At 44.0% G+C, this 27,302-nt stretch overlaps 1 protein-coding gene across 1 annotated transcript in view; it reads left to right on the top strand.

Annotated features, from left to right (window-relative positions):
• Positions 1 to 5,097: 5,097 nt before the first annotated feature.
• Positions 5,098 to 27,302, top strand: part of LHFPL6 (LHFPL tetraspan subfamily member 6) — a 135,159-nt gene continuing 112,954 nt past the window's right edge. Inside the window, exons 1-2 of the mRNA XM_041467093.1 lie at positions 5,098 to 5,365; positions 7,816 to 8,371. Coding sequence (XP_041323027.1) covers positions 7,987 to 8,371 — 385 coding nt within the window. The 5' untranslated portion in view covers positions 5,098 to 5,365; positions 7,816 to 7,986. The remainder of the gene's footprint in view (positions 5,366 to 7,815; positions 8,372 to 27,302) is intronic.

The raw sequence follows: 27,302 nt of genomic DNA, 5'->3' as shown, positions 1-27,302 counted from the left end.
CGGTTACAAATCCCAGAGGTTTTATGGAGAACAGAAGCCCGCTCTGCTCTCTGCCCCCGCTTTTCACACACACGCCCTTCCTCGTCTGCAGCCGCATCAAACGCTCCGGAGGGGCCGGGGCAGAGCCCGCGGCAGCCCCGCGGCGCCGGGCGGTGCGAGGGGCCCCAGCCCTGCTCCGGCCCCGCCGCCCCAGCCCTGCTCCGGCCCCGCCGCCCACCGAGTGTCACTGTCGAGCAGCGCAGCGCAGCGCAGCGCCCGCCGCCCCGGGCACACATCGCCGGCACACCGGAGCTCTCCGGGCCCTGCGCCGAAACTGTGACCTCCTGCTGAAAGCTGATCCCGGACTGAGGCTTTAAAGGGAAAAGAAAAATCTTCTTTCTGTTGCACGTGTCGTCAAACAAAGCCGTGTCTCCAGAAGCGCCCGCCGCTCAGTGCGAGAAAGCAGCGCGGCAAGACCGGCTCTTAGTACGTTCCCCGCATCTTTCTTTACCAGCATCAGGGGAACATAGACAGGTGTCCCACTCCTACGTAAAATGACACGACTACATTATCTGTATTGGATCTGCATGCACAGAAAGCAGGCTGCCAATAGATAAGTAAGATTTCTTACTGGGAAATCACTCGCTCATCATCCAGATGTTCCTTATTTTAAAAGTCCTATTAAGAATAGTGGAAATTTAGGATTGAAACCAACCATGTTTTTCGTGAGTTTGTGCAGGGCTAAGACAATTCCCTGGTAAAGGAGAACGGGTCTGGGACCTCTAATCTCAGAGCTCAGTCACTTTGGCGGTGTTTGCAAGGGCAGAACAGGCATTCCTCCCTTCAGCCAAGGGGCTGGTGCAGAATAAACCTCCTTGGCCTCTCCCACAGCCACCAAGCTTGTCAACAACAGGACACAAAAGAGAAAATCAATAGCTGTGGCTACTATTTTAGAGCCTTGCAAAATGTAGAGCACCTGGTGGCTTTTATATAATAGATGATAAGTAATAACTTCATAAAAATGAAACAGCATACGGAGGGTTTATGGCAAATAATAAAGATTGTTTTCCTCTTTTGTTTTGCATTGACATGTTATTTTTATGTGCACCCAGAGATTAAAAGACTGATGTTAGCAACAACAGCATTGTGTAAGACAACTGTCTTTCAGAAATATGGCAAGTTTTGCTATAAATTGTTAGTAAGAGAATTCACAAAATTTATCACTATTAGAACCACCAGAAAAATAAGTGTTGATGACAGGATAGTACTAAAATAGAAGTGGAGAGAGGCTCTTTCGGTTAGAGATAAGTTTATTGACCAAGATTCAGGTCTGGATGGGACAGCTCGAAACCCCAGGTGTCTAGTTCCACCCACAGTAGAAAACATGCAATTTGTTTGACTTGGAATGACACCATACAGATGGACAGGATCTGGTCACTTGAATTTGTTTTCTTACCTTCTCTGAGAAATTTTCAGATGTTAAAGTTGAGGTTCTCTTTTCATGTCTGTTTAATTGATTTTTTTTCCCCTAGCTTCTGCGAGATTGGACATAATTTCAGGCAAATGTACTAATTATCAGGTTATTTCTCTAACAGTACTTGTCTGTTTGGTTTTCAGTGACTGCATTTGAATAATTGGGTTGACTTTCTGTTGCTCCCAGTACATAGCCTCAAGTCTATTTTTGTACCTATACCTTCTTTTTTGATTTAAAATCGAGTACAGACATGACCTGAAGATCCAGTTTTGTGAGATGCTCGGAACCGTGTTGGTGTGATCACTTTCCTGCAGACTGCACAACTGAAAACAGATGGTGGCCTGAAAGATAAAACTCTTTTGGTTCATTTTCTGGTCAAAGACTAAAGAATGAGATGGGTTTGGTAGCTGTTTCATTTTCCTTGGGTACAGGAGCATACATATTCCCCTATGGCGTATTATGTTGTCTTACAAGTCATACTGTAGTGAAAGTGTCTGTGGTCGAGCCTGTGATGTGTATATTAGCCAGGATTGATTTAGGTACAGTGACAGGATTTTCTGTCTTTATTCTGCAGTGCTGATTAGCTCCATCAAGTCTGTAGTGCCACAGCTGTAACAGCAGCTTAGTCAATGGATTGAGGAGAAACAAAATGGCAAAATCTATAAGCATTTTTCCATCTCCCTGCTGGGGTAGTTTTCTGACAATGTGTTCATGGGTGTTTGATCTGGTCTGACTTCAGTGGTTGCAGCAGAGGGCAATCCGCAGCTCAGGTTCCCTTGACCAACTGTGAAGATTTCTCACAAGTGAAGAAATTAAAAAAACACCAGGACCAGTTTTAAAACTAGCTGCTATTTCAGTATAGACAAAACCATGGGGACCATGTGTTTTGTTATTGCTATATTCTGAGGAGGTATCTGCTTTTGTGGTTGTGAGAAAGATTGTGAATCCTAAAGCACAATGTAATAGCTCCCCTTTTCTTTTGAACAGGTTAGACTGGGATAGAAATATTTCAGCTAAATTTCAAGTAAAATACTTCCAAGCACAATGATCCTGAAAGGCAAATCAAATGTTGATACAGTTGAAGCATGATGAGTTTTAAACATTAGAAGAAAATGGAATGAGGGTTTGGATGTTACCTTATATACACAATGTGTTTAATTTGTTCCTAATCAAAACAAAACTCCCTGGACAGAATATGAATTGTGAAATAAAGCTTATTTCCCTGCAAGCGACTAAGCCATGCAGCCAGCTTGTGGGGGCATTCAGAGAAGTTGGCAAAATGAGATGCTTCAGGAGAGATGCAGAATTCAATGTACAGTTTCCATGAGGGAAAGCAGAATGGCAGCAGCTCAGGGAGTGAATGTACAGGCCATATAAGGCAAATAAATGAACTGCTGTAGAGATGCCATTAGCAAAGCAAACACTGACTTGGGGACCTTGGCATATATCATGGAAGAGATAAATTGCGTGAATAAATTCATGCTTGTTTGCTTCTCCCTAGACTTCCAATGCCAATTTTAACTGAGAAACAGTTTCCATGTGTGAAACAGAAGTTTTTCCACAGTCATTTTAATGCCAGGCAATTTCTACCCATGTCTGATCCCAACACATGCCTAATTTAGACATATTTATCACAGTTTCATTATAACCCAGGCCTTTGGCTAAGAGAAGAATGACAGACCTCAGTCTTTAAACAATTAAACAACTATTTAATAACAGTACTCAATTCATCTCTTTCTTTACACCAAGAGCAGAGTTCCATTGGCACAGTGTTAGCTTAGTATCCCTGTCATTTCAGGCATTGGTAAAATGAATAGCAGGGGTAAAACACCACACTGAGCCAAGTGAAGGCATGTGAGCAGTAAACGAGGAGTGTCTACACTCTCCAAAACGTGCACAGCTCCTTGCAAAAGTGGAGACCTGAGAGCTTGTGCATGCTTGGGGGTAGAGGCACAGCACCGGGTGGAAAGGTGGTTTGAGGGGAGGATGATGGAATGGTATGCTGTGGAGCAGGCTCCAGCTCTCAGCTTTGGGAAAGTCATACCAGCTCACTTTCTGTCAGACACCCCGTGGGCACATCCACTTTCATGTTTTGGTGTGGATCAAGGGTGTGCTTTTGAAGTGAATCTCCAGATCATCCTCACTTACCATGTTTTATTTTGCCCAGCAGAGGTGAGTACACTGAGTGGATTCAGACAGCAATATAGCAGAAGACAGGTTCCAGGTGCCAGGAGTGCATCAGATGCGGTCTGAGTTCTCATGGGGCCTTCAGTTCACAGACCCAACCTGGAGTGAAACTGAAGAAAAAACTATGGAAAAGTGTGACATCACTTAGGCCCTCGACACCATGAGATCCAACACCAGAGTGATCCACATGACTTGCTAATATAGATGTATACTAGGTGGATGTGGCCTAGGGGTAGTCAGCTGTGGGTATGGCTGCTTTGGGGTTTTGCCTTCATTGTCTTCCTTGTGGAGTATTTTATTGCATATATTCTAGCATTCAGCTCACATTTAACTCACTTTTTGATTTTTTGAAGCATGTTTCCTTAAATACACTTGAAATGTTAGGGTGGAAAACTTCATCATGCTAGATACTTTCCAATCCATTTCTTATCTCTTGAGAAAGAATGCATTTTCAGTTATATTCTGATTTTAAGACTTTGTATTACAGGGAAAAAAATGGAAGTCTAATTTTAAAAATACAATAAAGTGGCTTTGTAATTCAATTCTGAAAATAGCTGCTGTTACTATTAAATGGTGTAAATGCAGACTGAGAGCAATAAACCTCACTTCCATTTAGCATGAATAATATTAATGAATGGTGTTTAAATTACATGCCAGGACTGTAAAAGAAACATTACCAAAGAGACTTTGCATGTCTGGTGCTGACACAATTTAAACCTGTCATAAAATTGTCTTGTATCTGATAAATATATTCATGTTTCTGGGCGTAGAGGAAAAACCAGAATGGGAAATGTCTTTTTCTCCCAGAGGCTCTCTGTGCAGAAGGCAACCGCTCCTCAAAACTTTCCTACTTAAGACACTCTGGGAAAGGGCTGAAGCTCCTGTCTCTCCGCTTGACCTAACCCATCCGAGAGGAGCTGCTTGGTACTGTGATCACATTTGCTCTCGCTGTAGACCAACTCGGGAACTGTTGCGATCAAAATGCTGGATCAGCATCTCGCATGCAGAGACAGACACAGTTCTTATCACACGCACACCATCAGGAGATTTTCCCATGTAAGGACTGCAGCCTTCCCCCTTTCCTTCAAATGCTCCTTCTTCGCTGTCTTTCCCCCCCCTCTTCTCTCCTGCTCTTTCCTCCTCTCCGTCCCCGGCTTCACCACCCCTTGCACCCCGCACTGAGCCTCACAGCCCGGCGACGCCGCAGCGCTCCCCGCCACCCCCGCACCGACCCGGCCCCGGGACCCGAGACCCCCCCGTCGCAGTCCAGGGCGGGCTCGGGAAGCCGGGACCCATCCCCGCAGAGATCCCGCGGGGCCGGGACCACCGCCCCGCCCCGAAAGGACTCGGGGACGCGCCCCCGCTCTCCTGTTCGCCGCTCCCCCGCCGCCGCCCGGCCCCTCGCCCCCGGCCCCGTCCGCGGCCCCGCAACTGCGCCGACCGCGGCGGGTCCCGCCCGGGGAGGCGGTGGCGGGGAAGGGGGAGGAGAGGCGGCGGAGTGCGCTGCCTCCCGTGGAATCAAACGGGGGGAGAGAGGAACGCGGGGAGGAAAGGACGAGCCGGGCTGGGGAGGGTCCCGGTCCCGGTCCCGCCCGCCTCGGAGCACCCGCGTCGCCTCCGCGCCGGGACCGCGGGTAGAGTCGCTTGGGGCGGCCGCCGCCCGCCGGCCCCGCGCCCATGTGCTCCCGGCAGCCGCGGCGGGCAGCCTCCACGCCCGGCGTGTCCGTAAGTAGCCCTTCGCTCCCCGGCACCGCGCCTGCCCCCATCCTGGCGCTCCTAGACCCTTCGCCGCTCCTGCTCCTTCCAGACACCGACTCTCCCGCACTCCCCTGCCCCTCACGGACCCCCTGCACCCCCTTCCTTTCTCTAGCCCCTGCCCTCTCTCGCTGCCGGTACGTTGCATTCCCTTCCGACTCCGGATCCTCCAGCCTTCAGAACGTCCTTTCCCTCCCCGACCCCTCCCTACCCTGCACTGCCACATCCCCTGCATCCCCGGACCCTCTTTCTCTCCTCTGTTCCCTTTCCCCGCTCTGACACCCAGCCTAGCCGCATCCCTTGCCCGTTGCACCGGACCCTCTAGACTCCCTTTCCTGCTCGGCTTCCCAGCCCTCTCATCCTCTTGTCTTCCCGAATCCTTCCTCTCCCGGGGCTCCGTCTTTCCCTTATCTCCCTGCCACCCCGGACCGCTTTCCCTTCCCGGCCCCGCAGTTTCCCTGCTCTCCGTCCTCTTGGGTCCTGGGATTCCCCACACTCTCGGCACCTCTGCCTTTCCAGCCCGTCTCCGGCCGCATCTCCTTTCCCTCCCATTCTGCTCCTCTTGGACCCCCTGTCCCCACAAACCCTTCTCCTCCCTCGTCTCCTGCCCCTCTCGGATCCCCTGCCCCTCTCAGGTTCCCTGCACCCCAGCCCGCCCCGCCCGGTACTCCCCACCCTGCCGGCTCCGCGGGCGCTGCGCCCGCTCGCCCGCAGTTTTTCCCTGGCATCACCCCGGCGAGTTTTGGTTCCTGGCCGCCGCCTTCCCTCGGGGGAAGCCGTATCTCTCCGCCGCCCCCTCCTACCCCTGGCGGGCGGGGAGCGGGGTTTCGGGGCCGGAGGGGTGAGCCCGCCTCCCGGGAGAGCGCCCAGGCTGTGAGCTGGCAGGCTCCAGGGAGGCAAAGCTGCTGCCCCGCTGGAGCAGCAGGATTTGCCGGGTCATACCCTGGGACACTCCATGTTGTCCCCTATTTCCAGACTTATCTCCTCCTTCGATTCAGGGAATGATCTCCCCTAAGTGCTGACACACTTTGGCTCAGACTTTTGGTGCCACGCCAAGACACAGACAGATCCTTCTCTAGATGATGCTTCTAAAGAAATGGTGCCCCCTCGCCCATGCGTCTCTGCCAGGTTTTTATCCCCAGGGGTTTGGCGGTTTGCAGGTTGAAAGACATTTCTGTGGATAGGCTACGGGTAGATAGGTGAACACTTCTTCAGTAGCAGTATAGGCCTTTTTAATATTACAGAAGAGACTTCCTTTTCTTAGTGTTTTAAAAGTAAACAAAACTTTTGGGTAGTACACATGGCTAATTTCACTTACAGACTTTCTCTAAGTTCCCTCCTTGTGCTGAAGTAGTATTCATTTTATTGCCTTTTCATGAATTGGATTCACTGATTGGCGTCTAATCATGCTTAGAAGAAAAAGCCCCTGTAAATAGCTATCAGAATTAATTTGGCAGCAACTGTGAGAAATGATCATAAATTTACAAATACAGTTAGAATAATGATCCAACATGAATTTAACGACAAATACACCCCCAGCCTCTGGGAACAGCATGTAGGTTTCTGTGACAGTAAAATGTACTTGGGCACACTGATACGGAGCTGAGAGGCTGGGAGTTGTCTGAGAAGGATACAAAGGGGTTGTGGCTCCTGTGTTTGAGCTGGGAAGAGGCAAAGAAGAGCTGGGCTGAATGCAAGCAGAAATATTAAGAGAGACCTCTGTGTTTTAACTGTGGGCTTCTTGAGGTTGTGTAGCGGTGAAAAGATGTGGCAATGTCTTCACTTACCAGAAGCCCACTTGGAGTTTGGGTTCCTGGCACTTTGGAACATCAAGTGATAAAAGGCTCCTTTTGCACAGGGATGCCAAACAACTTGGAGTGCTGGGAAACATGTCATCTCATATCACTTCTTTTGGGACTGTGCTAATAAGTTTTACCTGTGTCACAAGAGTCTGAAGTTGAAATGCCTTAGCCACTGTGGGTGGTTTTGCACTGAAGCTGCAGGACCATCTATAACGTGAAGTACATTCTCCAGGCATTGTAGGAGGAAGGTCTAGTGAACTGAGGATAAGAAAGACCTTATCTGTTTTTTCTATTGGTGCTGGAAAGATCGGGACTTACAGTGGAGAAAAGAGAGGCAAGTACACAGGAGACCCCTGAAGGTGGCTGCAGAGCATTCCTGGATGTGCACAGCAGCCTGTTCCAGCTGGGCTGCTGGCCACCACCATCACACTGACCACAGAAACTGGTGTCACTGAGAGTGATTTTAGGGTCTGCTTGCAAGGGTGGGACAGAAAAGTGACATGTGACATGTCTTATCCTAGGAAGGAAAAACGTTCTGGCAGATAAATATTTTTTTCTAATGTCAGCGTTACTGAACTTGTATTTTTCTTCTCTTTTTGTGTTTTGTTATTTAATTAGGGACCTTTGACTTCATGATGGGAGGAAATATCCCCCCGCCTCTTTGGATCCAAGCTTCTCCCAGTGTGAGGATTTGTCAAGGCTGAGAGATTCCGGATTATCCATAAAGCTCCTCTAAAATACAGTTACTTTTGTCTTCCCATCTTGTGGGGTCTTGGAGCAGACACAAAGATGGCCTCCAGCCTCACCTGTGCTGGCATCGTCTGGGCCTTCCTCTCCTTCCTCTGTGCTGCTGCCTCCTGTGTTGGCTTCTTCATGCCCTACTGGCTCTTGGGGTCTCAGCTGGAGAAGTCTGTTTCCTTCGGCACTTTCCGGAGGTGTTCCTACCCGGTGCGGGATGAGAGCCGCCAGATGACCGTGATGGTGGAGCAGTGTGGCCGCTATGCCTCCTTCCAGGCCATCCCGAGCGCCGAGTGGAGGATCTGCACGGTGGTGACGGGCCTGGGCTGCGGGCTGCTTCTCTTGGTGGCCCTGACAGCGCTCATGGGCTGCTGTGTGTCCGAGCTCATCTCCAGGACTGTGGGCAGGGTTGCAGGAGGAATCCAGTTCCTCGGGGGTAAGTGCTTTTGTGGTGAGGGGATGGGGATGTCCAGGCTGTTTGTTTGCTTGTGTGGAGACTCTTCTGGTGCTTTGGGAAGAGGAGGGGGTGATTCAAAGTTTCTCCTAGCAAGGGAGACCGCTTGGCTCCCTCAACGACTGAGCTGCTTGTGTGGCTGCCTGAATGTGGCCCAAAGACACAGTGGCCTGGGCTCTCTTGTGCTCAAGTCCCTGTCTGGTCATTATGTGACCTTTGAGAGCTGCGTGGCAAGTCGACTTCTGTGGGCCAGCGTCTTCTCAGCAGTTTTGTGGATTGTAGTTTCCAGCACAGCATAGCTGAGTTGGAGGTACCTGGAGAAGCATGTGGGCTACAGATCCACATGAAGCATTGTGGTTTGGCAGAGGAGAGGCTGTGTTGTGTGGGAACAACCTCTCTTTCTCCTTCTTACCCCTGTTACTGGCAGAGCTTCCTCCAACTCTGCTCTCTGCAGCTGCACGTATCTGGCAACAAGCTTTGGCCCAGGTTTGAAGTGTGGGTTGTTTATTCCTAGTGGAGGTGGCCCACCATCTCCTGGGAGGAGCCCTGCTGGGCTGGCTGACCCATGCTGCCTGCCGATGGTGCCGCAGGTTTGTTGGCTCCATGGGCTAGACAGCGTGTGGGAGAATTACCTCCGCTCCTTTTTCTAACTTGTAATTGTGTGGCGTCTTCGTAACTGTAAGAGTATTTGAAGGGTATGAGACAATAAATAGGATCCACAAGCATGCTTTTACAGGGCACTTTTCCCAGTAAATCATCACCCTCTTGTCATCGGTGACATGCAGATCAGTGGCACTCACTTTTGCCTGATGCAAGCACTCCACCACACACACGCACCTGCCCCCATAAGGTAACATGTTTCTCTGAGCTTTGGGTGCTGAGGCAGTGCAGGTGCCAGCTTTTTGGGTGCCCTGCAGAATCTGGTCCCAGCCAGGCTCGCTGGCTCATGCCCCAGAGTAGTGGACTCTAGTGGAAGCCCTGTTTCTCTCCCTTCCAAACAGGCACTTGCCCTGCAAGGGCAGTCCGGTTACATGCCGCGACTGCAGCTTATAAGGAAGCACAAGACAAAAACTCCACTAACTGTCCAGCTTGGTGAGGACAGCCATGGCTGGGAAAGGGCCCTGTGCCAAGCCTTCTGCCAGATGATACCAGTGTAACTCCCTCCTGGCCACAGGGAGTCCTGTCTCCAAGTTTTTGAGTAGTTTGTGCACTTTAGAGCAAGCTGACCCCATCACTTCACCCTTCCCTGAGCTTTGTGACACACAGGCATTCCTGTGTTTAATCTGTCTGACAATTTGAAAGTGCAGCAGCTGCTGGAGAGTTAACTCTGCTGGGAGCTGTGGTTTCTTGAAACCTGCCCCATTATACAGTTCCAGCCAGGCAGTTGGGGGTGGAGGAGGTTCTCAGTTTGGTGACAATCTGCAAGCCCGCTTTGTCTGACTATTTTCACTTAGAGCCGTCACAGGCTTTAACCACCCCCTCTTTCCAACTGCTATCTTGGCTCATCTGGTTTTAATTTGCATTTGGCCCCTTTCTCGTGACCATGCTCCCCTGTGTGCCTGTGGAGCAGGGCTGGCAGGCAAGCTTACAGCTGTTTGCTTACAGCCACCCCAGCAAACACGGCAGCTCCAGCAGTGGGCACGTGGCCAGGGGATGCAGGAGGAACCCTGCTCCCCATGACATGGTGTGAGCTGAAGGCATGCACCCTTCTCTGAGGCAGGATGGTGGCTCCTGGAGAAGGAGCACACCATGGCAACCTCTTAAACTTGTCCAAGCTGACCAGGCAGCATCCCATCCTGCCTGGAAGGGCATGAGCAGCCAGTGCTTGTTCTCAGTAGGTGGCAGTTCAAAGAAACATGAACCTGTGATATGAAATGAAAATTGCCAACAACTTTGCTTACAGTTCAGAAATTAGTTACGCAGCATGTCTAATTTTCCCCTCTATTGGCTTTTATGGTTGTCTCTCATTTCATTCAGCACTGCTGGAAGTGTGTAAGAAAAGACCAAAGTGAGGACTGCCATTTCTTAACCTGCTTAAAACCTAACTGTGGAGGCACAAGGGAGAGGCCAGGTGGTGAAAGCCAGTAATTTGGATAAACTGAAGGGACATATTAGGGTAAAGAGGAGTTTCTTACATCCCTCATCAGATCCTTAGCTGCTATAAATCAGTGTAGGTTAATTGTTTAAATAACATGACTGCATTTACTCAGATGTCTAACTTAGGCACTATAATTATTATCTTGTTTTATGTCAAGATAGCCGTGAGCTGTTCACCTTATTTACAAGCAAGGAATGCCATCTCTTTGTTCCCTGTAATGCAGTTGTAGGTGTAGTTGTATACCATGATGTGGGCTTTGAATGTGGCTTGGTGGCAGCGCAGTCATTGTCATTTTAGTTGGTATCCACTTAGAGATCTAATAAAATAAAACCTTTATAATTTTTTTTAATTTTTTTTTATTTTTATTGTGAAGTAGAGCTCCCACCTAGCTTTATATATGGAAAAGCCTAGGAAAATAAGCAGCCACTGCTTATTGAGTGATGCTAGTAATTCATCCTCTGTGTTAGGACAGGGAGGTGGCTAAACGGTTTCACTTTCTTTTTGTTTCGGGCATCTGCACCCATACCCTGCTGGGGCTCTTGCTCCAGTGGCAGAGGATGAGTATTGGAATAAACCATATTTCTCTTGAAGTTAGAAACCAGCATAAAGACAGGTTCAGTGTAGCTAGTTTATGGCTTTTCTTGTGCTCCTTTTGTTTAGGATCCAAGTAAGTTTCTCAACATGATTTAAAAACACAGACTTTAGGAGGAAGTAAGCCAACGAATAATGGATTATTATGGGAGGCCCAAGAGCAGAGGAGATGTACAAGCCACTGAAGCTGTGGTGAGCCAAAGCTAAAACTTAGTCCAACACTAGAAGCATTTTTACTGCTATGAAGACGTGGCAGAGAGGTTTGCTTACCAGAGGTGGTAAGCAAACAGCCTGATCCTTTTCTTCTAGCACTGTGAAGGAGGAATAACTCCAAGTAGGTCAGTGGAATAACACCTGTAAAAAAGTAGTGCAGCTTGTGCTAGCTAAATGGTGCCAAGGTTTTATAGCTGGGATTTCCCCAAGTTGCATGTGGCAGATCAAGGGAGTGAATTATTCATGAGTGCTTTTACCATAAATCTGCTCTTCTGATAAAAATTGAATGGCAGAACCTGCAAGAAATTGCAGATCTAGGCAGAGTCAGAAGGGCTCTTTGGTTATTGCTTGTTCCTATGTACTTAGTCTGTGTTTTCTATTTCAGATGATCCTGGCTACAAAGTATCCATGTATTTTAAGGTGCCTCTGGGATGAAACATGTCACGTTTCTGTTCCTACTAGAAAGATTGCATCGTAGACTTTTCCTTCTGTTTTTAATTGTGGGAGCCATTTCCTTTCCCATACATGATCACGTGGCAGCTCTGTAGCCATTACAGCAATTGCTTGCATGAAAAGTGACGCTTTTAGCTTTTTCTAAGGCCATTTGGTGGTGGGTGACAAGAAGTGTCCAACACCCCAAGGCCAGCCTTTTCTGCAGTGGATGTCAGTGGTCTGCAGTCCACAGCTGGCAAACATCTACTGTGGTCTCTCAGACCATTCTTCCTGGGCATGTCTCTTGGGCTGCTTCAAAGAAATGACAACTGAGGTGGAAGTTATGCTGTCTGTAACCTCTTGAGGGCACAGTGATGTAGATGGATACAGTCTGCACTGATAACATTAAGTACAGTGTTTCCAGCTGGTTTCCTTTGTGTGTTTGGAAGGCTGAGGCATATATAATGTAGCTAGAACAGATTGTGAGGATGTAGCTTTGACCATAACTATTGAGGATATGACAGCAGGGAGTGAAGTTTAACAAATCTATCACAAATTGGAGTCTGTAATTATTGATCTTCTTTTCATTGTGCCATGGCAAGTCAATTCCACTTAAATGGAGAAACTAGAAATTTAAAGGGAGGTAGCTCAGACATGACATACTAATTTGGTGAATAGTTTCACTCTCTAAATGCAGAGCAATGATTTTAAGAACATAGCAATATTTTTAAGAACATAATGAACTTAAAGGTTAGCCAGTTTTATGAGAGGCAGTGGATCAAAAGGCACAAGTACTGCAAGGATGGTCAATTTAAAGAGCATTACACTGGCAAGATGAAGCTTTTCATTAAAGTGGTCAGCACGTGGGAATGAAATCTTCACTAGCTCAGAACTCCCTTTTGCTGGGTAGAGCAGCTAAACCACGCTCAGAATACAGATCTGAGGGAGCAAAGTGTGGAACAATCTGCTGGCTGAGACATCTCTCTGAACCTGACACCGTGACCCTGATTCTGAGTGCTACGTGAGAAGCGAACCCTTACATGATTATGGGGTAGCCATGTGGCTGTCAGCAACTGGCATGTTTACTGTCATCTTTATTTGCACTCTAAATTGCTACCCCCTTCATTAAATGAGCAAAGTTTTCAGCAGCATCTACTCTTCCTCTCCTTATTTCTCTGTCTTGTTTCCCTTGTGTCTCATGGAAGTGCTGAAAATCCTGAAACTATGGTCCTTGAAATTGTTGGTTAGAAAATCTGGAGAGCTCTTGGAGCAGGGGGTGGTGAAAGGCACATTTTTTCATTTGAGGAAAAGGTGACACAGTTCCTAACAACTTCTGATTTTGTCTCAGAAAATAAAATGTGGCCTTATGAAAAATGCTCTCAGGAGTGCATGAAACTGCTGGAGAATCCTTCTCCAATTGTTGTGTGCCAGTAGAGGCCATCACAGTTTCCATCAGCCATAAGGTGTTCAGGGCAAGTGTTTGCTGGGTGCAAAGGGCAAAAAAATATGGACTGATCCCTCAAGATGAGGAAAATGGCATATTAATTGCTGAACCTGACTTTGTGGGTGAGATGATAGTGAAATGTAAGGGACAGAGGAGGAAAGAACACTAGGTTGTGGCCTTGTGGGGTCATGTAGAGAAGCTCTCCCTCAAAGGATTTGCTTGGGGGAACAGTTAAAGCAGTAAGAAGAGGCTTTTGGGAGAGATGGAGTTGCTGAAACAAAGTTGTATTTCAAGAAGCGTGACTAGCAGTTAAAGACAGCTCTGGGGTTCAAGTGGAACAAAACAGTCTTGGTTCTGAGGCTGGCTAAGAAAGGGGCTCTGGGGAGAGTAGTTCCAGTTGACTACAGAAACTAAAAACTTCTGGTAAAGGTTTTTGTGCAGCTGGAGGAAAAGGCACTGACCAGTAACCATTATTTCGTCTGACAGCTCAAGTGAGGCTTTCTGCTTTCTGCCTGGAAGACTAAGATCAGTGTAATTTCCTGCCTATAGGGAGAAAATGTAACTGAGCAAAGCCTTGTGGGAACAGGGAAGATCTGAGATGGTCAAGGGACTTCTATGAAGAAAACAGTGACCCCACACTCTTTCGTGGTTCTTCCAAGCAATTTCATCCTTTCCCCCATATGTACATATTCTTGCCATCTCTCCCTGCAATTTGTACCTGAAATAAAACAGACATTAAAAAAAAAAAAAAAAAAAAAAAAGCAGCAAAAATGTCCTAGTTCTTTCATTCTCTTCAGCCTAAAAATATTTTTTGAAAGGCTAACTTTTGGGGGGAGGCAAGGAAGGGTCATTGCTTCTGTTAAACACCAAGGCCCCTTCTTCACTTGCAAGTTAGCTTTCGGAGCTGTTTTGTCACACCTTCCTCTCGTTGGATGTAAAACTTCAGTGACTTTGCTGTGCTCCTGTAAACACATGATGGGGCAATCCTCATCCTAGACAAAGACAAAGTGCACGATGAGTATGAATCCAGCATGTGTGTGCACATATAGACACTGCAGGAGAGGCAAATGAAAGGACAAGAAGCCTCACCAAGGTAACAGAAGAAAGAAAACAATGAAAGTGACACTGTTAGAAGTTGTTAGTGAGTCATTGTGTGTCATGTCATAGGCTGGTTGATTCAGCAATAATAAAGTCAGCAGAGAACACTGTGACTGCTTAGTCTGAGGTCTGCAGTAGCATGGGTCATAGGACAGCCTTCATATCATTTCGGTTTGAACTAGAGTGTATCTCTGAGAAAAAAATTCTGGTCTGAATTTAATTAAGTTTGAGAAAAGCCTGATCTCCATAAGTTGTTCCAGTGGTGAATTACTCTGGCTGCGTTTCTTCCAGATCATTAATGCAAATGTTAAAAATATAGCACCAAGAATATATCATTGCAAAATTATACTTTCTCAAGGAATATTTTGTCTTTTTTTTTTTTTCTTTTAAGATCCGACACTTAGGTTGCTTTCAATCCATTTAAGCTGTGCTTTGTTGTGGTTTCTTTACCAGAACAACCTGTATAGAAGCTGCTTTGTAGCTGGTGTGTTTCACACCAGTTATTTCTTCAGTTTTCTCTAGCAATCCACCAAAGGATTAAATGCAGTGTACAGTTTTCCAGCTTCATCCCTTTTCAACTAGACTTTGACTTGCTAAACTGAGTGCTTGTGCCTCTGACTGCTTGTGCCTATCTTCAACCTTTGCTTCTCAGCACTACAAGGTACCTTCACATACTGTGGCACAGCATAGAGTCAAATTCTTGGATTTAGATTTGGAGCCCAGAATAAGACAGGGAAGTATAACTGTTTGGGAAGATGGTCAGGACAAGAGAAGTTAGACAGTGAAATTATCTTAAAGATTCTGTAGCATATGTTTTATTGAAGATAAGCCAGCTCTCTCTCTGCTATGTTCAGATAGGAATTAAAATATGAGACAAATTCAGGATTGAAGCCTGAATGTAATAGATGAACCCATGCAATGTATGTCCTCTGTCAGTTTATAAAGGACAATACTTAGATTCCTACTCTCTTAATTAGATAGGGGCTTGCATTACTTGAATCTTCCTGAATGCATGGGCCATCAGGTCTGACTGATAGGGAATCCAACTAGCAGGTACTTACCTGAAAGAGGTAAAGAAAGGTGCAGACTTACTTAGATTCTCTATATTTTCAAGAGGCGACACTGTTTTGCATGGTTGCCTTCACCTTGGTCACAGAAGTTCCTGCTGCTGCCTTGCTAAAGGCTGCTTCCCTGGCAGATCTCACAGCACAGGTTTTTGTGACATTTTCTCTAGAGTCCCACTGAAGGAAACCTGGTTAGCAAAGTTTGCAATTTAAGCTAACACCGACTATTTCAACAAAACTGGTTAGCAAGGAAGGATCAGTAATAAACATCACTGGTGCTAAGGTGCAGGATCAGTAGCTCTGAGGAGACCATCCCTGCCAGCAAGGTCACAGGCAGTACAGAGCAGGCAAGGGGCTGTAAGGCTGCTGAAACTGAGGGGATGTAACTTGAAGAAGACAAATGATGTGAAGAGTAGCCTTCATACTTAGCTTAGTAGTTTTTTAATTCTGTCTTCAACCACTTCAGATACCTCTTCTGGTGTTTCAAAATCTTCCTAAAAAACCATCAGGGCCCTTACAGGCTGCAAATTTTTGCGTGTCCTTTGAAGTCAGTGACACTTAGTACAAATTACATCACTATTTCTATTCTAGGACTATTGGATTTGACATTAGTCTAAAACAGGTGTGGTTCTCATGATGACTTTCTTGTTGAAGAGCTACCCCAGTGAATTAACTTGTTTGTACTGAATTGTTTTGAATACATACTCATTTTGGTTTTTTAAAAAATTGCATTTAATCATAATATAAATTTTGACTAAATACAGAGGAAGAAAAAGCCCCATGCAGAGTTTCAGCCTGGAGCAAATTCTTCAAGTAAGATTTTAGGTGTTTTGGAACCACATTTAAAATGGAAATTCTGATGTATATATATATATATATATATATATGTATATATATATATATATATATATATATAAAGATGTTACTAAAATACTGGGAAGAATCTCTTTACTTCACTTGTTGTCCTATTAATGTTGAATATAAAAGTGGTGTTTTGAATATTGCTGCAGCTATGTTGCATTTAAGCAGAATTTTTCATTAATAACAGAATTTTTGATCTAAAGAAATCCCGGAGTTCTGTTTTATATATCTGTAGAATGAAGTTCAGTCTTCCTGCTTTTTTATCCCCTTTTTTATTAGAAAGAAACAATGGTGCTCAGCACTTCTGTGACACTTTTCACTTCAAAAGGTTTTGCTTTCATAGCCTAATGAAACTTCAGAAAATGTGAGGCAGGGGACCAAACAATCTATTTTGCTGGTGCGGAGTCAGAGTAAATTCAGAGGTACCTCATTTCAGATCCTTCACATTGGTGTTGATTAGAGAAGAATCTGGGTTGGAGTTAGCAATTTTGTTTCTGCATTGAAAGATCTGGCTTGTTTTGCTTCCTGAGATATTTCAATGGATATTCGAATATTGCTGGAAACTGCATTTAGGCATCAAAATGTTTCAATATTTTCCAGTGTGAGTGAAGTCATATGTCCTACAGAGAGGACAGAATTGTTCCCAATGGTGTATTTTCCAGGATTTTGTCCAGTCTGGTGTTAAATGTCTATGTAATTTGTATTTTTTTCTCATCTCTTAGGAAACTCAGCTTACTATACATTCCACATGGAATTTTTTTTCACAGTATTCAAAGTGTATTTTCTTTTCCTTGCTCACATCCTCTTATTTCTCCAATACACATTTTTGCCTTCTAAGGACTTTAACTTTGGCTTCACAAAGTAAAATAAGGCAGTTTTAAAACTCCAACATTTCAAGGGAGCGAGGAGTAGAACTCGAGGGCAGACAATGTATTGATTCCATGCAGCGAGCAATGAGGAAGAAGTGTGGTGTAATTAATAAACACAGGATGTATTTGTACATCCAGAACTCCAACCACAGTTGCTTAGCTTGTGGTGACCATCATGTTGGCTGGCTTCCTGCTCAAGGATTTCCTTTGGCACTGTGGAACACCTTTGTGGAGTTCAGTGATGTTAAGCTTTTTATGCTGCACAAGTGCGAGGTCCGAAGTGACATTCAGATCATATGAAGAGGGCTTTAAGTCACAGAGAACCAAGAAAGGATGCTTTCCTTGTTTTTGGGATGACTCTGCCACCACAAGACATCACAGGTCAGAGGGGCAATATTGCATTTGACAGATCCCTTCTAGAAGCTGTCCTGTATCTTCTCAGGCATGAAAAATTGGGCATGGTCACTGCACCCGGACAATGCCGGTGATAAGGCTGATTCACTAGGCTTGATTAGATCTCCTATTTTGTTTGTTCCACTGTCAGTCCCCTGATGTCACAGGTACATCTGAGAACAGAGGCAGATATTTTTCCCCCTCCAGACTGGCTTTTCCTTAGAGCCTGACCTGTTGAAATCAACAGCAGTATTCCGCAATGGAACCCAGGGGAAGAGAAGATCTGGAGCTCAGCGCCGTTGCTACTTGTTGTGACTAGAGGGATTTGAGGGAGGTTGCTGCTGTGTGACAGTGCAGAGACCTTCCTGCGATACCAGATTCTACCTAATTACCCAGGTATGGAATATTAATTGCATCAGGACTAACACCTTAGCACAAAACTCTTTCTTGGGAGGATTGCTGTACCGTGAGCTGAGTCCCATTTTCTTGCATAAGCCTGAAAAGCCCCAGTCTTTCATGAGGACTGACCACTTTGAATTGATTTGTTGGGACAGTTCTTTACTAGGAGAACAGACTTTAATGGAAGCTTGGCAGTAGTTTGTAGGAGTATGAAGAAAAATGATAATGAATGAAAACCTAAACAATAACTTACTAGAAATCATTGTTATTTTATCTTGTAGCAGAATCCAAAGAGCTTCAGAGAGAATTAAGCAGAAAATACAGAATTCTGGTAAACATAGTATAGTTTCTATAGTAATGTAAAGATCTGACCTTTTTTTTTTGTAAGCTGACAGTTCAGTTGTCTTGCATTGTTTCCCAATAAAGATGCCTTTGTAATATAAATTTGTATTATTAATTTGAGAAGAACAGTTTTCTAATAAATGCAAAGTGAGAAAGTATTGACATAAAGCCATGAATGATCAATCTGGAATAAGAAGCTGCTTCTGAAATGCAGCACCCTGTGCTAACATAGTAATGTATGAGAAATGGCCTTACAACTTCTGAGGAGAGCACTGCCTGACTTCTTCACAAGTTCAGGTTTTTGTCCAAGTCTGCAGCAAAATGAAAGCCTATTTATGACTATTTATAAATTTTATTAAACCGATAGCAAACTTGATATTCAGAGCATCACAAGTCATTCAGGTCAGGCACAATACAGCTGAATGCCAGTCACTGGGAATGGTTACTAGGATGTACTAAAAAGTGCTTTGTGTTGGGGGATTTATAGAAACCAGGGTAGAGTGATGTCGAGGGACCTTTGTGAGTATATCTGTGAGAGGAAATTTATTTGTTTCAAAAATTGCTCTGACTCAGCCCAGGTGCTGCTACATGACTATGAGCTTTGAATGTCATTTGGAGATTAGTACAATCTGTCTGGCAAATTTGTACAAACATTCCCAGGTGTACCATGTTGCTTCTGTTATGGTTGTTGTTATAATGTAAGAAACTCTTGAATTACTTTGTGATAGGGGAAAGGGCAGAGGCAGGGGAAAGGCTTTGCTGCTCCAAAGAAGTCCTTGCTGAAACAAAGTCGAATGGGGAAATTGAGGGAGATTTGGGTTAATTTAATTTTTAATATGATAAGAACTGATGCTGACCCATTTCTTGTGTGCTTTGTAGAGAAGTAAGTAAAGGGAGACCTCTAAATGTTGGCTTAGTAACAAATGACATGTATTACTTTCAGGGGTAAAGTTCAGGTGACCCTTATTCCCCTAAAAACTCTTTTACTTCAACTGCATCCTCAGAAAGGTATGAGCAGAGGAGAAGCAGTCAGAGGCCGGGGCATGTGCAGGCAGGGAAGCAGGGGAAGTGGGAATGGAGAGCGCTGTGAGAGGAGAGGAGCTTCACCTCCTCATAAAATTCCATTTGCCATACCTGCAGCCAGATGGATTCTTCAGTACTGCTGACTTGCAGAAGGTATTTCAGATGTAGCATGGGTTATGCACAAGAAAATTGGAAACTTAAGGCTTCTGTGCTATAGTGTGTTTTAGATTTCAAGGAATTCTGTTAGTTTTCAAGTTCCTTTTCTGGCACAGCAGTGAAAAGATGACAAATGGCACTAAATGCTGGCATAAAACTCTTTACAGCCAAGACAAGCCCTGAAGCTATTACAGGCACGTTCTGCGAAATCGAGAGGTCATGGTAAAAGTCAGGGCATTTTTATGAGATATCTTTTTAAAAGAAACACAATGGCTGGCTTTGGAGAGCTTTGTTCAGTACTGGAAATCTCTCTTGCTAGAAACTTTCTCTCCAGAAAGTATTCCAGCTTCACCAGCAGACCATTAAAAGGAGAATCTGGCCAGTTGGGCCAGGCTACAAGTTCAAGCGGTTTGCAATGTTAAAATCCATCAGTGAGGTAAAGGTGCAGACTCTGAGCCTCTCTGTGTTGTCCAGAGCTAAGACTACTGGTAACTCCCTGAACAACTGAAGTAATGAGTGTCCTGAAGCTGTTTCCAGCAAAGATGGACTGCACAGCCTTTTTGTCCCATGTCCTTAACCAGAGTTTGAGGGATTACTCCCATGGTGAATGCAAGCAGTTCTGTTTGGGAGATCAGGCTTTTCTTATTACAATTTCAAAATAATGTTATAATAATTAAGGAGTAAAATGATTTCTTATCAGGGTGCAGTGGAGTGATGCTTTGGCAACTGTTCTCTGTGTGAGCACCATTGAACAGGTGCTGGCATCATCTTCTATTTCCTATTCCCCTCTATTGACTTCATTGCCCAGGCTGTGGAAGGGGACACCATGACTGAAGACAGTTTATGCTGAGCCATTAACAACTCTGATTAGCTTGTTCCTCTTTTCCATAACAATTTGCAATAAAAACTGTCAGGAAAGAACCGTGCAAGGGCTGGGACAAGTCATACACTGGAGATGGCAAATTCCATTTCATGCCCCTAAGCCACAGATCCGGTGCTAAGAACACAGGAAGCTGGGAAGATAAATACTGTAACTTTTCATCTCATGCATAAGAATTGCAGTCTGTTTTGATCTAGTGATAGAAAAAAGTCATTCTGCTTATCTCATCTAACATAGTGGCTAGTCTGATTACAAGCTTCTCTGCTTGGCACTTTTTAAAATTCAATTTGGCTGCCTGTGCCCTTGGCACACAGTGGGTTTCATTAAATTTCACAGCAGTTAGTTTTCATTCCCTCTGTGACACCTTTTTATCAACATTTGACTCTAGTGTAATTTCAAGCAATTGTGCTTTATTTTCTGAAGTGCTTGTACCATAATAATTTGGCAGAGCAGGTGGGGGAAGACAATTCAGACACTGTTGCTAGTCTCTGTACAAAAGTAATATATGAGAAGCCAGGTCAGCTTGCAAGTGTTTTTCACATATGACAGCAAAAATGATCTACTTTCCTTTCTGTATCATTGAAGACTGTCAAAAGTGCAGTTAAAGAGCTTGCTGTAAGAGGCAAATTTTATTTCCTTCAAGCTAATCACAGCTTCATTTTAAAAGCAGACCTAGTGGACTGTTGCTGGATTGACGACCCAAGGTTGTTAGACAAACTGCAACCCAGACTGCTTAGCAAGTCTGTGTGAGTTTCCTTATCAAAAACAGATGAAGAGGTTGGTTTGGTAGGAAGGTGTGTGTGTGTATGAGCACAGGAATACAGACAGAAAATGCAGTTATTTTCCTTTTAGTGTTGGATGCTCTATTTTTGGTAGGTGGGGTGAGGCAAGACGAGCACCCCAGCGTGGGCCTGGCATCTCTTGTTCCCCATGCAGAGCGACACTTTCTCCAGACAGATAGTGGGCAGATTTTTACAGCTATGAGTGGTTTTGCCAAAGTATAAGTGGTTTTCAGGTGTACTCTAAAAGGTCTTTATTTGCAGAGCGCAATGCTAGCCCTTTTTCATTTTACCAAACTGAACTTCCAAAAATAATGTGTTATGGTTTCTCAGTAAAATTTTAAAAAGTACATAATTAAAAATTAATTCAAAGTGAAGCTTAAAAGTTCTTAAAAGTGTGTCTGCATTCTGAGGTGACTCAGAGACCAGCAGATCTCCGCCTCACTGCCAAGGCAAGGGCAGCCAAGCTTGGGAAACCATAAATTATTTTCAGAATGAGACTTCCGATTGAGGAAACTTTTCCTTATGCCCTTTAGAAGGTGTTGGTTCTTGTCCTTTTACTAATGGAATGTCTTGCTTTCCTCCACCCTAAGGTCTACACAGTGCCCTTGTAGGCAAAGGGTTTCCAAATGTACATAGTCTTGAGCATCCTGAAACAAGACAAGTTTTTCTTAAACACCTTAGGAAAGCTGGAGATTATGGACAGTTCCCCACCTTCTTTGCAGGAGAGACCTTTGTGCTCTGTAGTTTCTGGTGGGAGAATATCTGCTGGGAATTTTCCTCAAGGTATCCCCCTTCCTTGGCGGTTCCCCATGTGATAGGACTGGTCAATCCTGTGCATGCACTGGCACAACATTTTTGGTGGATAGGCTTACTGTAGTTTACATTTTAGTCAGTGTCTTGAGTTCCCTGAGAAGGAGGAGGCTTAGCTGTGCCAAGAAAGCAAGGGGGTCTTGGTGGCAGTGACTCAGAGCATCCACTGTGTCTCTGAAGGGCAGTGGCTGTTGCCAGACCTGTGTGCCCCAGGTGCCACTTCCGAACAGTGAGCCGGGTACCCAGCCAGTGCAAATTGTCACGGTGCCATTGAAACCAGCCCTGACTTGGGTCTGGCTGGAAAAGATGGCCTGACCCTTTCTTCTGGGAATGGCCTTTCCAGAGCACAGTTTTCAGTGCATGAACCTCTGGCTAAGAACTGAAAGCTCATTTTGGGTTTTCCAGGCTAGCTGAGTACATTGGTTGGCTGGTTTATGGGTAAAAGCTCATAGTTTCTGTGCTCATAGCTCATAGTTTCTGTGAGCTTTTATTTCCTACTAAGCTGAATATAAGAATACAGATTATTCTTTGTCTTAGCATGAGGGCTTGAAGTACAGAATCTTGGTGTTTTCAGCATGAAATGTGCCAGTGTAAGTAGCAGACCTAATACTGTGTAGCAGACTGTTCAGCAATAAAATTGCCCTGGGGGAAGTTTCTTCCTCTTCCACAAAATTAATGAGCATTTTATATCCTGAAGTCTGGAGATTCCTATAAATTTTATACCTAGCATAATGGTAGAGGTTTAAACCACAGAAATCACATTATGATTATAACCTAATTATGCAGAGATCCAAGACACAGTATTTTTGATCCCCATATGGGCCATTCACTTAAGAGGGGACTCAATGATCCTTGTGGGTCCCTTCCAATATAGGAAATAGTTGTTATTCTGTTATTGTTTGGTTTGATTTTTTTTTTGGGCATCAATATTTAGAGAGAAATTTTTTATCAATGTGGCCAGTGGCAGCTCTGAAAGAGTAAATAATAAAAATATTATTTGAGAATGAAAATTAATGCCTACCTTAGAAGAGTTATATCTTCATATTTTTATCTTAGAGGACTTTAATAGAAGGCCACGTCCTTTTGCTTCAAGATGATGCATTTCGTTATCAGTGCTGATGATCACTTGACCTGTGGGCCTAGAGAGACACAAGTGTCCATGCTATGTGGATCCTGACAGATGCCTCTGAGCACTTACAGGCCTTGATATATATGCAATCTATGGATATTTCAAAACTGAGTAACACTTCAGAACCTGAGTTAAAGTTATACTTGTCATTTCAGTAGTATCAAGGCAAAATTAATCAGAGCTCAAAAGATATGCACTCTTACTGACATGCTAGTGACAGTGAAAATATAAACCACTGGGAAATGCCTCTCTGAAAGACAGACTCTAAACTGGATTTTGGAAGGGGATCTGCAAAACTGGCTTACTGCCACGGACAGACTCTGAGGTGGTGTAGCTGGCATTTAGTGACTAAGGTACCAGCTTAAATGACTCAGGGCTCTGCCAAGTTATATGTCCTGTAATAAGTCACTGCAAATCTTCTTACTTGTGGAACATTAACATATTAAATATGCAAACTAATCTCTTGAAACAGTTCAGATAAGCAGCATTTTTAAATGTACCCAGTCAAGTGTTTTTCAGCCAATGGAGCTCAGCAAGCAAATGCTTTCATCTCAGTGGCTCTCATGAGAATGGTCAAAATTTATACCTGCTTGTGATTTTAGGCTGTGTGACTGTCTGTCTTTGTACTAAAAATAAGAGAGCAGAATGAATTTTTTTCTCTATTAGTTTTGTTTGTCTTTGTTTTATATAGGTCAGTGATAATCTTTAAAAATTTCAAAAGATGTTAATTCAGCCTCAGTGAAAGCTGTTAGGATCCAGTTTGACAAGCATCAGATCAAATAGGATGCCTTTTCAGAAATCGTGCTTTTTATTTGTTCTGTGAAGTAGAGTCCTAAATGAGGGATTAGCAGTAGTTTTGCTTTAATAGCACCAAGTAGGAAGATATGACGGACTCTGGGTCTGCAGAAGGGTGTCTCTGTTTCCCAACAGAAGGATGCTGTAGCCCATCTGTCTGTTGTGAAGCTGGCCATCATTTTTAGGTGGAGAGGAAGCCTCAGCTAATTGTTTAATTAGTTTTGAAACTACAAATATTTTGCCATATTTTTGTTCTGGAAAAAACATCCAGTGAATAGGGCAAAAGTAAATAATAAAGAGAATCTACACAGAATCAGATGTCACTGCAAACACTAAAGCCAAAGCTAGAGAAGACCCAGTAGGGAGTGAAGTTTGGGGTGAAAAGGGGTTGGACTTAATTAGTTTTGTCCCCCTAACTTTTTATGGTTTTTTGCTTGCTCATTGTGAAAATTGTCTTAATTCAGACTTTGGCAAGAGTGTAACAGCCTCCACTACTTTCACTTACCTCTGAATTCAGAACTTGGTGACCTGTGTACTGATCCATTGGCACAGTGACCTGAATTTTATTTAACATCTGGAAAACATTAATGTCTCTCTCATGAAATTTCTTTGATTCCTCTTCACATTTCCCACACTCCTTCCAGGACACTTTTTGAAGAACTTTATGCCACATCCAACAGGTATTCCTTAGTATGCTGCTAAGGAAGGGGTAGCATGCTAAGGTGGTATGGTAGTGGTTGTTCCCATTTAAATCCAGACTACTTAGATTCTCTTTAAGGTAAGAGATTTTTCTTAACCTCTGAAGACACAAGGGCAATGGAGTGTCTTCTGCTGTTCAAACATGGTGAGAGGTGCTGTTTCCAGACTGGGAATATAAATCTACTTTGAAAATAGACTGGGGTTGCTGTAAACCAAAGGGACTGGTAGTGTGGTTTTCAGAGATCTTGAGAATGGGAAGCAACTGTTGCCGCAGGACCATGGTTTCAGTAGTTTTGAATGTGAATTCACAAGTTGCAATCAGATTTTTTATTGCAGCCTATCTTCAAGTGCTCACAAGTAAAACTCAGAAGACAGGTGCATCTCTAATGAAGCTAATTTTGAGGTGGATGAGATGGGCAAAACAGGATGGAAAAATAGGGAAAGATTTGATGGAGAATAAGACTGCGTAATTATTTTTTTTTCCTTCACTATTTGAGTACAGTTTGATGTAATCTCTGGCAAACCTGATTGACAGAATTCTATATTGTAAGTTATAGAAGTATCTTTCTGGAAAATCTTTATCTTCACAGTGCCTCAGCACAGATGCAAGGAATAATTTTCCTTTTTACAGTTAGGAGGCTAGCAAATTATTGAAGGTTATATTTACAGAAGTGTTGAGTGGAGGCCTTCCAAGTCTTAGGTTCAAGCGTAGTCCCTGACCCAGCTGTCATGTGCTGCTTCCTTCCAGTAGTTCATGACTAGAGGATTATCTGCCTGGCATTTTTGAGGCAGATGGGAGTTTGTACTGTGTGCAGCCGGATGTGAGCTGATGGTGAGTGTGCAGTGTTGGTCACAAGCTAACACAGACTGTTTCTCAAGGCAATTTACCCTGCTGAGCTCCTTGCTGCCATAATTAAATGGCTTTGTGTAGTCCAGCTGTACAGAAGGCATGTCCTAACTGAAAGACACAGCTAATTTTCTTTCCTTTGTGAAGCTTTTCTTGCAATAATGAATACTATCCCATGGTTCAAAAGAGGTCATAGCTTCTTTTATGTAGAAAGATTATATATGCTTGTTTAGATGACTGGTTTTCAACTTCTCCTGTCTGCTTGACTCCCTAGATTGCTGAAAAGTGTGGCTGAGCTTGCTGTGCTTAGTTACCTTTTGTGGGTGATGACACAAGAGTCTGTGACACCTTCTGTAGTCTTGGGTAACTCCCACTGAGAGACCATTTTAGAAAATAAAACATTTTCCATGGATATATTTGTAGGTTAGAACTGCTTTGTTATGTGTGAGTTTTTTTAGGGACATTTTATTTTCCCTGTGTACAAAGAACAATGGTCCTGTAAACTTCTGGCCAGAAAAGCAAGCAAACATGCAAGCAAGGAATAGATCTGCCACATAGACTAGAAAGGAGATTTTGGATCAAAGGTCTCATAGAGCCATTAAGCGGTCATCTTATGTATCTGTATAATATACAATACCTGCACTTTTATTCTGTTATGCAGATATGTATTTAGAGGGTTAAGGCAATGTGAGTTATACATTCTTTCAAAAGCTTTGTTCAGGTATTGTGTCCCACTTTCTAACTGGATCTTTCACAGGAGCAATTGGTAGCTCAACAGAGTACCTGGCACTGAACAAACAACACTTTGCAGCGGGCTACACAACATCATATTTACAAAGAAAGAAGCATTTAAGACCAGTGGTGGAACAGCACCAGGTGGGAAACCAGTGTTTGGAACCTGATGGAAAATTTACCATTTGTAGGAGTGGGACCTTGATATACTGAGCAGCACAGTGACTTGGAGTCTACATCTGATAGCTGAAGAAGGACCAAGGCATTGATACATCTCACTGCAAAAACTACAAGAAATCCTGTGTAGCTGGACCTGCCAGGCAAGATCTAGCACAGCTAAAGTGACCCTCTGGCATGTCCCAGTGATTGGGATCTCTATGGAGCTGTGACTGTAAAGAACAGGGGAAGCTCTTTTATGTTCTGTGAAATAAGAAAAAGTGCCAAACAACACAGTTTTGTAAAAATGTGATTGCAAGATTAATTGGCACATGCATTAGCAAAGGACACAGAAAATTTGCATTTGCTTGTGGGAAGAATGAGTCAGAATGGCTTTGTACCTGTTTCTTATTATGCGTCTGTCACACGTATTTAATATTTTTAGTTTAATACTTCATTGTTTTCTTGATTATTTTAATTTTCTGAGCTACCTCAGTGTGAAAACATATCACAGAAGATGCTGATACTTTTTATTTATGTAAGATGCTTAAATTATACTTCTGAAGTTACTTACCCAGCGTTTTATTTATCTTGCAGTCATAATTATTTAGTGCCTCCTCTATCTGCTTTTATTTAATTATGACTGTATAGACAGCAGCCACAAAGATAAGCCTCTTCAGGTTGATCTGTTGCACAGAGAGCTTTCTGTGCACTGTAATGAGCCTGCTTAACACCTAGCAATTAAACAGACTTTTTTTTTTGCTATTCAGGAGGGTTGGCATGATATCAGGCATGCAGTGATGTGACTTGGTTCTCACATGTGGGGCAGACTCTCCCTGGCAATATGAAAAGGACAGGTGAAATAAATTAGAGAGTTGCCCGCTGCTTTAACAGCCTAGTTCAGCTCCATAACCCAGTCTTGTCAAATTTCTGGAATTTGATACATTCTTGTTTGAATGTCTTCTTCAACCTTTTCAACTGTTGCCAGAGAGAACCTCCTACTGAAGTTCTTGCTGCTGAAAATTCAAGAGTGCTTTCAACTCCCCCTCTAAGTCAGGGTTGGTTACAGAATAAAGATATTCCTTATCATGCTACTTATT

This window comes from Pyrgilauda ruficollis, unplaced genomic scaffold (genome assembly GCF_017590135.1).
Source record: "Pyrgilauda ruficollis isolate IOZ18807 unplaced genomic scaffold, ASM1759013v1 scaffold20, whole genome shotgun sequence".
Classification (NCBI taxonomy): domain Eukaryota; kingdom Metazoa; phylum Chordata; class Aves; order Passeriformes; family Passeridae; genus Pyrgilauda; species Pyrgilauda ruficollis.
Note: the sequence above shows the minus strand (reverse complement) of the source record. Positions and strands in the feature narration are given on the sequence as shown.